The sequence below is a fragment of the Babylonia areolata genome, chromosome 20, assembly GCF_041734735.1.
Source record: "Babylonia areolata isolate BAREFJ2019XMU chromosome 20, ASM4173473v1, whole genome shotgun sequence".
In the NCBI taxonomy this organism is placed as follows: domain Eukaryota; kingdom Metazoa; phylum Mollusca; class Gastropoda; order Neogastropoda; family Buccinidae; genus Babylonia; species Babylonia areolata.
Genome location: NC_134895.1, coordinates 35,239,675 through 35,251,673, shown reverse-complemented (window position 1 = coordinate 35,251,673; position 11,999 = coordinate 35,239,675). Strand labels below are relative to the sequence as shown.

The window sequence follows — 11,999 nt, the reverse complement described above, 5'->3', positions numbered from 1 at the left end:
GGAAATTTTTCTAATCTCCCAGGTCAACATGTGTGCAGACTTGCTTGTGCCTGAATCCCCTTCATGTGTATACACAAGCAGAAGATCAAATATGCATGTTAAAGAACCTGTAATCCATGTCAGCATTTGGTGGGTTATGGAAACAAAAACATACCCAGCATGCACACACCCGAAAACAGAGTATGGCTGCCTACACCGCAGGGTAAAAACAGTCATACACGTAAAAGTCCACTCATGTACACACAAGTGAATGTGGGAGTTGCAGCCTACAAATGAAGAAGAAGAAGAATACAGTGATGACCAGAATATTTCAGAAAATGTACAGAAAGGAACAAAATACCTCAGAAAATATAAAGAAATGAGGAACATACTTTAGAAAATGTTCAGAGTTGAGCAAAATACCTCAGGAAATTATAGTTGTTTTTGTTTTGTTTTTTTTATACACAGGTGAGCAAAATACCTCAGAAAATATACAGAGGTGAGGAACATACTTCAGAAAATGTACAGATCTGAGCAAAATACCCCAGGAAATGTGTGCAGCTGGGCAAAATATCTCAGGAAATTATACACATGTGAGCAAAATACACCATAAAATCATAGAGGTGAGCAAAATATATCTGAACATGTACATAGCTGACAAAAATACCTCAGAAAATATACAGGTGAACAAAAATACCTCAGAAAATATACAGAGATGAGCAAAATACCTCAGAAAATGTACCGAGGTGAGTCTTAAAATCTGGAGGTAGAAACGTAACTGATATTTCATGTACAAGTTACCACCAGTTATAAGGGATAATCATTTGTTTGTGTGCTTGTTGTTAGGGGCTTTTCTTTCAAGGAAGGATGGAGAAGCTTTTGTTTATTTCTTTACCACTCCACACCCATTATTTTGTATTTTCTAGTTGGTTTTCCCTCACAATGCTAAATAAATGTATCCTCACCCATACATACATCATTATCCTCCTACCACCCTCAGTCACAATATTCCAATTTAAACAAGAGAGGCAAGGCCTTCAAGACTCACTTGTGATACACTTTTTTTAAAAATCCAAGCTTTTTATGTATTGAGTATAATGCATTTACTGTTATATTTATATTTTTTGTATTCTCTAAACTTGGCACTTTGATCTGATATTCGACCCAACAAAAGATCTGTCATTATTATCATTTTTTGTTCAAACAGGAACTTCTTTTGCTAAGCATGGAAGTTTTGTTTATTACAAACGTTTTGGTGCAGACAGTAAAATAAGGGAAATCACTCTGTAATTAATGCTAGGGATCTTTCTCATCTTAAACATTACATTTTGAAATTATACATAAAAAGCTTGGATTTTTTTTTTAAGTGCATCACAAGTGAGTCTTGAAGGCCTTGCCTCTCTTGTTTCAAAATGTAATGTTTAAGATGAGAAAGATCAGTTTAAAGCAAATTAACTCCACTAGCATTACAGAGTAATTTCCCTTTTTTACTATCTGCACCAAAACGTTTTGCAAAATAAATAAAACTTCCATGCTTAGCAAAAGAAGTTCCTGTTTGAACAAAAAATGATAATAATGACTGCTCTAGCTGTTGGGTCAGAATATCAGATCAAAGTGCCAAGTTTAGAGAATACAAAAAATATAAATATAACAGTAAATGCAGTTTGCATATAATTAGGCTTCATTCTTTATATTTTTTTGTGTCCATCCCAGAGGTGCAATATTGTTTCAAATAAGATGACTAAAAAGAACTGAATTTTTCCTATTTTTATGCCTAATTTGGTGTCAACTGACAAAGTATTTACAGAGAAAATGTCGATGTTAAAGTTTACCACGGACACACAGACACACACACACACATACACAGACAACCGAACACCGGGTTAAAACATAGACTCACTTTGTTTACACAAGTGAGTCAAAAAACCACGAACCATTGATTCTGCCACCCTACCTCTCCTAATCAGGACTGCCTAACGGAAACATTATTGACCTTGTGGAACCATATGGACATGGGCCAAGTCTATATAAAACACAATGTAGGAGTATTTTCAGTGACTTCCCCATTTTGTCTTCTTACATGTTATAACACTTTATACCAGAAGAAGTTGAAAAAAAAAAAGATATTTAGTTTTTCTTCTTGTGTAAATTGTATCTCTAACTCTATATTATGTATATTACAGCAGAGGCTTTTCTCTTTTTTTTAATGTTTCAGTTTTGTGTGTGTGTGTTGGGGGGTAGGGGGGGGGGGAACTTATCTTCAAGCATGTCAGAAGAAAAATGATGCAACATTGTTTTTCATGTTGGACTTATTCGCATTTTGCTTCTCCTTTACAGCACCTCCCACGCGAAGCCAACATAAAAATGTGTAATGTTATGAACTCTGTTGAAATCAACAGGCCTCAAAAACTACAACAGCTGACATGGCAAAAGTTTCCATCACATTAAATCAACTGATAATCAGCTGTCACCACTCTCTGCAAACGCACAGGGTCATGTAACATAACACCTTTAGGCCTTTTAGTTCAACCATCAACATGTTTGTGAATGTGTAAGACTCAACAGTGGGCTGAGACTGAGAGACTGTGTAGTGTGAGATACGAGCTTTTGTACGTGTAAATAATTTCCAGTCAGATTAGGAAAGACATAATTATGGTATGGTATGGTATGGTATGGCATGGCATGGCATGGCATAGTATGGTATGGTATTGCATTATACTGTTATATTTTGCATTGTATTGCAGTGCATTATATTGCATTACATTGCATTGTACTGTACTGTACTGTACTGTACTGCAGATGCTACACAGTGACAACATACACTCATCAAGGACTTGAGTACATAGCGCTGATGTCTAAACTGAAAGAGTTCAGAAGGGACTGGAGTTTGGGTTTGGGTTTAGTCAGCTGGTTTAGTTGGATACAGGTTTGTTTCAGAGAGCAGGTGGGAAGAGGGTGGAATGAGGTATTCATTCATTCATCACTGTTGCTCATAGCCCTGCCAACCACTCCTTATCAGGGCTAGTAGGGGGGCCTGCAATAACAATGAAATCTCTAAAATTTCTAGATAAAAAACTCTTTCAGCAGTCTGCACTAAACACACAGGTGACTGAGTCATAGGGGTGGTCCTACGTGGTGGTTCTTTGCGTTTCTGAAGGTGACAAGTTTAAAGTTTTGGCTCACCGAATCCTGCACCCAAGCACTGCTTGGTCATTGAAAATCACTTCATTAAAACATTTTCCATGTTCCTACGTATGCATAAACCGCAAGCAAAAGAAGCTAACTTCTACAGTTTTTCTGGCTGTGCTGACACATCAGTTTGGACGTAAAAGCAGTCAATTCCAGTATGCATATTTTCTGTGTGTTTTCTGCACCAGTACAGGAGAGGAACCTGGGGTTGATTGGATTAATAAACCTTTTAGCTCCTACTGGACCATGAAGGATTACAACATTGTTCAACAAACATGCCCAACTTGCAAACATATGCAAACAGCAAAAGTTGCTGAACAAAATGAAACAACTTTTCTCAATTCATTAACTTGCTAAACTTCAGCTGTACTTTTTTTTTTTTTTACTACATTCAGACACACACACATGTACACTGGGCAACTCATTGCCAGGCATGGGAGGTGACGTGCAGCTTTCATCATCTAAACCTCCTACCTTCTTCTCGGAGCGTGAGGTAGGGGGTATGACAAAGACGGCTCGACCACTGGACAGCACCATGCTGTATCCACCCAGGGTGGGGCTGTACTCCATGTGGGTCGTGTGCCCATAGTCTGACAGCTTGGACGCTGAAGACAAAAACAACCTCCTCAAAAAAAAACATTCTCAAACAATGAAAATAAAGAAAAAAAACAAAAAAAACCCACCCCAAACCATTCCCAAACAATGAAAATAAAGATAACATAAAACCAAACCATGGTCTGTCTAACAGCTTCAATGCTGAGAACACCACAAAAACAAAAAAACAAAAAAAACCCAAACCATTCCCAAACAATGAAAATAAAGGTAACATAAAACTAAACCATGGTCTGTCTAGACTAGGTTCAGATGCTGACAACAGACAAAAAAACATTCCCCCCAAAATGAAAATAAAAATAACGTAAGATGAATGTCAAATTTCACTTTCAGTTTTGAGGAGGTGTCAAAGAGTGCAGGCTGATCCATACATGCTACACCACATCTGCAGTTTTATAAAGGAAAAAAAAAAAGCCTGATTTTCGCAAAACACTTGATTCACTTATCAGGTCATGGGAGCCTTTCTGTAAAACACTGACACAGAATGGGGAGAAAAGAAAAGAGAAAAAAAAACGTAAATACAATCAAGTAAATGTCATAGTTATTTTATCTTATCCATCAGACATTTCACTGTCTGAAAGTGAAACACATAGTGTGTATCTTGTCATGAGAGAAGAAAAATGTGAACATAAATATGTAATAGCTGCTGGGGGGTTTTGTTTGTTTGTTTGTTTTTATAGTGAGGTTATTCCACCACAGAACTTTACCTACAGGTTTGTCATACGAGGAAAAGATCGTTAAAACTTTTTTGTATATATGACCCATTTAAAAGTATTTAAAAAAAAAAATTATTCAAAAGTACAATCAATGACCCATAGCAGAAAATGGGTTAGGGCAGCAGATGGGAGGCCGTAGGAGGGGGGTGGGGTGGGGGTGGAGGGGCTCAGTGTGGAAGAGGGGTGTAGGAATAAATAAAGCAGGAAAGCCAGCAATGTCACACAGTCAATGAATCACCATCATCCTCATTACAGTTCACACTGTAATCGGAAAGAAGGGAGGGGAGGGGGCTGAGGAGGGGTTGGGGGGGGGGGGACCAGGGAAGGAATGTGTGTGTGGGATGGGAGGAGCAGGGCCCTGTGGCATGGGGCTGGTAGTGGGGAAAGAGCAATGTGGGTGGGGGGAGGTATGTGTGTGTGAATGGGTGTAGGCATCAACTGGGTGAGGGGATGAGTGAGAGGAAGGAAATGGAAAGTAGACCGAGTACAGGGAAACACTTAAAACAAACACACATGTACACACACACACACACACACACACACAAACACACACACACACCACGCATGAATGAGAGTGCACACACGTACACACACACACACACACACACACACAAAAGGAATCATACAAGGAAATATAATCCTTAGACTCTTCACTCATTCTCAATCACTCACTCATTCACTTTTTTTTCTTTTAGTACTCTTGCACACTCTTTTCCAGCTAAAAGGAAAAAAGTTTATTTTCATCATCATGATTAATTTCTCCCCAACCCAAATCCCCTGCAAAGAAAAAAAAAATCCATGAAAGTCAAACAAAAATTTCCCTCCCACTCATTCTTCCACATACAAGAAGAAATAATAATCCCTTGAATTTCCTCAATTTTTTTTTTTTCCAACATAGAATTCGTACATTTTTCCTCCACTCAACTAACCAACTAAAACTAGTAAAAGAAACTATTAAATTTTATAGCTGTCCCTCAAAGACTTCACTCTTTGAGAAAAAAAATATTATAAAAAAAAAAAAAAAATTAAAGGGGGTGGGGGGGGGAATAAAACTGAGGAATCAACAAAAATTACTGCATGTCAAAGTCACAAGTGGATCCACAGAAGAAGTACTTATCATAGTTGTTAAGAGCTTTTCCTTTCTTTCTGCATTCATGGGCTACAGCTCCCACAATTACACGAATGTATTCACGAGTGGTCTATTTCGTGACATGACAATTCTAATCCCTGCCATTATATGCAGCCATACTCTCTAATTTCAGAACTGTGCATACTGGATAATGTTCTCGTTCCCATAACCCAACAAACACTGACATCATTTATGGACTTATTAACATGTGTATTTGATCTTCTGCATGCATATTGACACTAAGGGAATTAAGGCACCTACAGGTCTGCACATATGTTCACCAGGGAGATCAGACACACCCTGACAGTAAACCAACCACACGCCAATACTAGGATCAAACCCAGGACCCTCAGATCAAAAGTACAACACTCCAACAACTCGGCTGCTGCACCCATCCTAACTGTCCCTCATAAATTTCATTCTTTAAATATGGACATAAAAACAATAAACAAACAAAACAAAAACAAAATAACCTCTAAGGTTTACAGAAGGAAAGCAACAAAAGAAGGAAGTACATAACACAACCGTTATCGGCTGGAAAAAAAAAAAAAGGAAAGACAACCACTTTCATCAGCTTCCTACGGAACAGGAATGTTTGTAGTGCGACAACCACTTTCATCAGCTTCCTACGGAACAGGAATGTATGTAGTGCATGCACAATACTGTGTAGTGCTGACTGGCAACTGGCAACAGCCAGGAAGTCCTAATTTGCAACAAGTCCTTAATTTGGTGCACTGCAAAAGAACCCATGGCAACATAAGTATTGTCCTCTGGCACAACTCTGTAGAAGAAATCCACTTTTATAAGTACACACACACACACACACACACACACACACACACACACACACACACATATCTATATATATATATATATATATACATGCACTCAAGACCTCACTAATGGGCTGGGTTATACTGCTGGTCAGGCATCTGCATAAAAGATGTGGTGTAGCGTATACGGTTTTGTCAAAATACAGTGATGCCTCTTTGAGAAACTGAAGTTGAATCTGTTGTAGACTTAAGTTAGACCAGATCTCGGAATGTTCTTATATACATCAATTTCTATATGAATATAGTTATGATATATATATAAAACACATATGCACACACGCACGCACACACACACACATACACAACACACACACACACACACACACATTTCTACACACATACACACACAAACAGGTACAAATAAACATACATGATACATATATATAAACATACCAAACATACAGGTAAAATAAACATACATGATACATATATATAAACATACCAAACATACAGATACATGCAAACATTTATTCATCCACCCAAACCCAAATCTGCACACATGCATGCACAAACACTCATGCCTGCATGCACATACACGCCCACATATGCACACACTCACACATAATCACATAAAATAATTTACACATACACAGAATTCCCAAATCAAAAACAATACACACAAACATGTGACAAAAGATTCTATCATTTTCACAAATTTATTTCCATTTCATTTTAAAAATGATTTAAACCCTATCATTTAAAAAAAACAAAAAAAACAAACATCAATACTTCACACTGATGCATGGTGGTTCTGGCACTCTCACCTTTGAACTGCTGAAGGTCAGAGGACACAGGAATGTCGGAGAGATGGAGCGTGGCCTTGTCGTTGCGGTTCCCATTCCACCGCAGTCGGTTCAAGTTGCCATCTTCTGTGGCCACCACCAGTTCGTCACGCACTGAGAGAAAGCTGATGGACAGAACAGACAGAAACACACAGTTGTATTACACTGCATAGCATAGCATAGCATTGCATAACACTGTATTGTATTGTGTTGTAGTGTACTGTGTACTGTACTGTACTGTACTGTACTGTACTGTATTGCACTGCATTGCATTGCATTGCATGGCATGGCATGGCATGGTATTGTATTGTACTGTATTATTCTGTATTGCATTGCATTGCATTGCATTGCACTGCACTGCATTGTGTTGTGTTGTGTTGTCTTGTCTTGTCTTGCGTTGTATTGTGTTACATCGCATCACATTACATTGCATCATATCGTCTCGTATCGTCTCATATCTACTACATATCTTATTCGAACAAACTAAATAAACTTAAATTCAGTATCATGCAGCTCGACTCATGCTCCATAAATCCAGGCAACGGATCCAGTGCAACAACACTGCCCAGAACAGTCTTCACTGGCTTCCTGTGAAGGCTGGATTCCAATATATGATTGCTTGTCTTTGTTTTCATTGTCTCTAGTCACATCCTAATGCCACTATACCCTTCTGAACTTCTACATCCACATACACCATCCTTCTGGGACGTTACAATCTTTTGAAACTTCTTTGCTTATTTTTCTTTGGTTCTCCCTTGAGACCTTTGATAAAATTCTTTAAAAAATTATAACAAATAAATAAAAATTTAAAAACTTTCTTTGTCTTTGTCCTCACTGTCCGGAACTCTCTACCTCTGTCCCTGAGCAAAATGCAGTGGTTTTCACCTTACAACAAGAAGCATAAGATGCACCTTTTAGAATTTCACCTCTCATAATGCTTGCGACAGTGCCAATGCATGCTTCTTTCTGGTGGTGTTGTTTTTAGGGGTTTTTTGTGTGTGTAACTGTATTTTGTTGAGATGTTGCATGGAGAGGAGGGATGGTAAGACAGTATTGTGTGATATGAGCTGTGCATTAGTTGGACCTTACTTTGTGCTGGTTTGTATGTGTTTGTAAAATCATGTGTGTGCATCAATACGTATGCTGCTGTGTTTTAGAGGCATCAGTTTTGGTGTGGTTACTGCTTAAAAAACGGTGGCTACAGCAAATGTCATAGTATGACCATATGTACACAGGCATCCTCATGTAATGAATATCTATTTCCATCAGATGTGAGGATCTTTTTTCCCCCCTGAGGGGAGGGGGTAAATATAGCATAAAGTGGACACTGATTACAGAGCTGTTTCAGACATACTCCGCTCATTCTAAAACCACCTTAGTGGTGGAGTTTTCACACTAAAATGTGTGTATATGGGAATAAATGTGTGTGTGTGTGTGTGAGTGTATATGCGTGCGTGCGTGCGTATGTGCATGTGCGTGTGCCTGTGCGTGTGCGTGCGCATGTGTGTGAGTGTGTGTGTGTGTGTGTGTGTGTGTGTCTGTGTGTGGTGTGTGTGACTATCAGTGAGTCTGTCCAAGTGCTTGTGTCTAGTCAATGTGTCTGCAAACGTGTGCACACTTGTCTGCTCACATACATAAAGGTGTATGTATACATACATGTGTGCGTACATATGCATGCATATGTGCAGCACGTGTCCACAGCAAATCCATGTACAATAAGATGATTGCATCACCATGTATGGGCACACATCTTTCCTTGCATGGCTGCATGCACTCTCTCTCTCTCTCTCTCTCCTCAAGGTTTTCCCACTGTTAATGCAATCCCCTCACCACATCAAAATGCTTCACAGAGCAGCACAGAAAGCTGGCTATAAATCACTCATAAATTCTGCCCTTTCCTTGGTATTCCTATGCTAACACACACACACTCATGCACGTAGGCACGGGCACACACACACACACACACACACACACACACATGTACACTGCAATAGCAGGAACAGCAGAACCCCCCCGCGCCCCCCCCCCCCCCCCCCCAGCACCCCCGCCCCCCCCTCACCCCCCAAAAAAGGCTGTATATTTCTCATAAACTCATCTTTTCTGGTTATCCCTGTGGCAAAATTATAACGAAAGAACACATGCACACGCATACACACATGTTCACACACACCTGCAAACACACACACACACACACACACACACACACACACACACACACACACACACTAGTACAGCAGCAGCAGCACAAAAAAAATGGCTACATATTCTTAAGAAAGACTGATCTTTTCTTGTCACCCCTATGCCAACACACACATACACGCACACCTACATACATGCACACACATGCATGAACACACACACACACACACACACACACACACACACACACACACACACATTCACCAATGGAAACCCAAAACCTGCTGCAGCCCGTTCTAACTTATCATATCGTTCACTGTGCGGAAACAACAAAAGAATCAATGTACAGGCTATTTCTGTACCTGTAATTGCGCAAATCAAAAGCGCAGTCCTCAGGTGTTCCATTCACACACAACCAACATGCTAACCATGTTATCTTTGGTGACAGGAAGGAGAGGGGGAGTCAGGGGAGGGGGGGGGGGGAGAGGGGCGGGAGGGGGGCAGAGAGGGGGGAGGGGCAGGGGGGAAACACTTGCAGACAGAACATAAACAAGTAGGAAGTTTGTGTGTGGTTTCTTTTTCTCTTGAAAAAAAACAAAAAAAACAAAAAACAACTACCGGTAGACTAAAAGGAACAGTTTGCTGATGACATTTCTGCTGCAGTTGTAAAGAAACTGTGAATGAATACTTGAGTCTGACTGAATTTGTGTAGAACACCAGAAATTTGGACTGTGATTCAGGACTCTATTAGCGTATAAGGTGTGACAACACGTTTGGTTTTCTGCTTGAATTAATTTTCCAAGTCAGCTGCTTTTGCTAACAGTCTGCATTCAGAAAAAATATATAATTTGTTTCTCTCACATTTATGGTTCACTCGCTGATAACCAGTAATTCTTCCTTTTCTTATTCAGATCCATATGTCTGGAACAGTTTACCTCACGATCTTCACCACTCTCCTTCACTTCAATCTTTCAAAACTGGTCTGAAAACACATCTTTTTGAAAACGCCTATCCATAGACCTTCCACACCTTTTCAGTTATAAGCCATGCAAACTCTCTCTCTCTTTCGTTGTGTGTGTGTGCGCGCGCGCGTGCATGTGCGTGTGCGTAATTATGTAATACGCATAGTCTCTTAATCTGTTTTACATTATTGTGCGCTAAATCATTATTTTTCTTCTTCTTTCTTTTGTGAGTTATTGCGCGCGCGCGTGTGTATGTTTGATGTTTATTGTAAAGTGCTTTGAGCTCTCTTTAAGGGAGGAAAGTGCTCAACAAATGTCCATTATTATCATTATTATTGAATTATTAACTTCAAACTGTCAAAAAACAAAACCAAAAAACACCCTGAATCATGTAACGGCAATTGCCCTATCATGATGAGGATCAGCTGAACAACCATTAAACATAATTATTGCCAATCAAACATCTAACCCCAGTCTACCAAAAGATGAATGCTTTCTTCAAATGATTCCAGCAGATTCCAACTGTACATCAGTATTTTTAGGCTGCAAATTGTCCTAATTGAATAAGATGTTAATCTATGGTGAAAACTGAGCTCTTGAATTAAATCACAGACTTGTGTGGGTAGGGGGGCATGGGTGGACACATGGCCTTTTCTTTATTCCTAGTTGCATTTGTATTTCTATTTATCACAACAGATTTCTCTGTGTGAAATTCGGGCTGCTCTTCCCAGAGCCACCCTTTTTTTTTTGTATTTTTTCTTGCGTGCAGTTTTATTTGTTTTTCCTATAGAAGTGGATTTTTCTACAGAATTTTGCCAGGAACAACCTTTTTGTTGATGTGGGTTCTTTTAAGTGCACTAAGTGCATGCTGCACACGGTACCTCCGTTTGTCGTCTCATCTGAATGACTAGCATCCAGACCACTACTCAAGGTCTAGTGGAGGGGAAGAAAATACTGGAAGCTGAGCCGTGATTTGAACCAGTACGCTCAGATTCTCTTGCTTTCTAGGCGCATGCGTTACCTCTAGGCCATCACTCCACAATTGTGTATTTTGTTTGCCTTCTATGCACGCATCTTTCAGTTTATCATTATATTTTTTATGTATTCACTTACGTGCCTTGTTTATTCAGTTTATTCCATTTTAAGTTAATGTTTTAAACAAACCTAGGATAGGCTCTCAAGGTCTAACAGAGCACTGGGTTTACATGTAATTGTCAACCATCTGTTGTTGTCTTTCCCTTTTAAAGCAGATGTGACGTAGCCTAGCACATTTTGAGCTGACACCTTGAAACGGAAACTGATGGGCGCAACAGCCGAGTGGTTAAAGCATATGACTTTCAACCTGCGAGTCCCAGGTTCCAATCCTGGTCATGGCGCCTGGTGGGTAAAGGGTGGAGACTTTTCTGGTCTCCCAGGTCAACATATGTGCAGACCTGCTACTGCCTGAACCCCCTTCGTGTGTACACGCATGCAGAAGACCAAGTATGCACATTCATGATCATGTAATGCATGTCAGCATTTGGTGGATTATGGAAACAAAAAAATATCCGGCATGCACCCAGCCACTCACCCCCCTTTAAAAATGGAGTATGACTGCCTACATGGTGGGGGTAAAAGCAATCATACATGTATGTAAAATATCACTTGTGTATACAAGT

The 11,999-nt window shown here is 39.6% G+C and overlaps 1 protein-coding gene across 1 annotated transcript in view; it reads right to left on the bottom strand.

Moving 5' to 3' along the window:
- The window catches only part of LOC143295456 (guanine nucleotide exchange factor subunit RIC1-like), an 86,232-nt gene that overhangs the window by 43,737 nt on the left and 30,496 nt on the right, over positions 1–11,999 (bottom strand). The window contains exons 5-6 of the mRNA XM_076607166.1: positions 7,223–7,365; positions 3,643–3,773 (exon numbers count right to left, since the gene is read on the bottom strand). Of these exons, the coding sequence (XP_076463281.1) occupies positions 3,643–3,773; positions 7,223–7,365 (274 nt within the window). The remainder of the gene's footprint in view (positions 1–3,642; positions 3,774–7,222; positions 7,366–11,999) is intronic.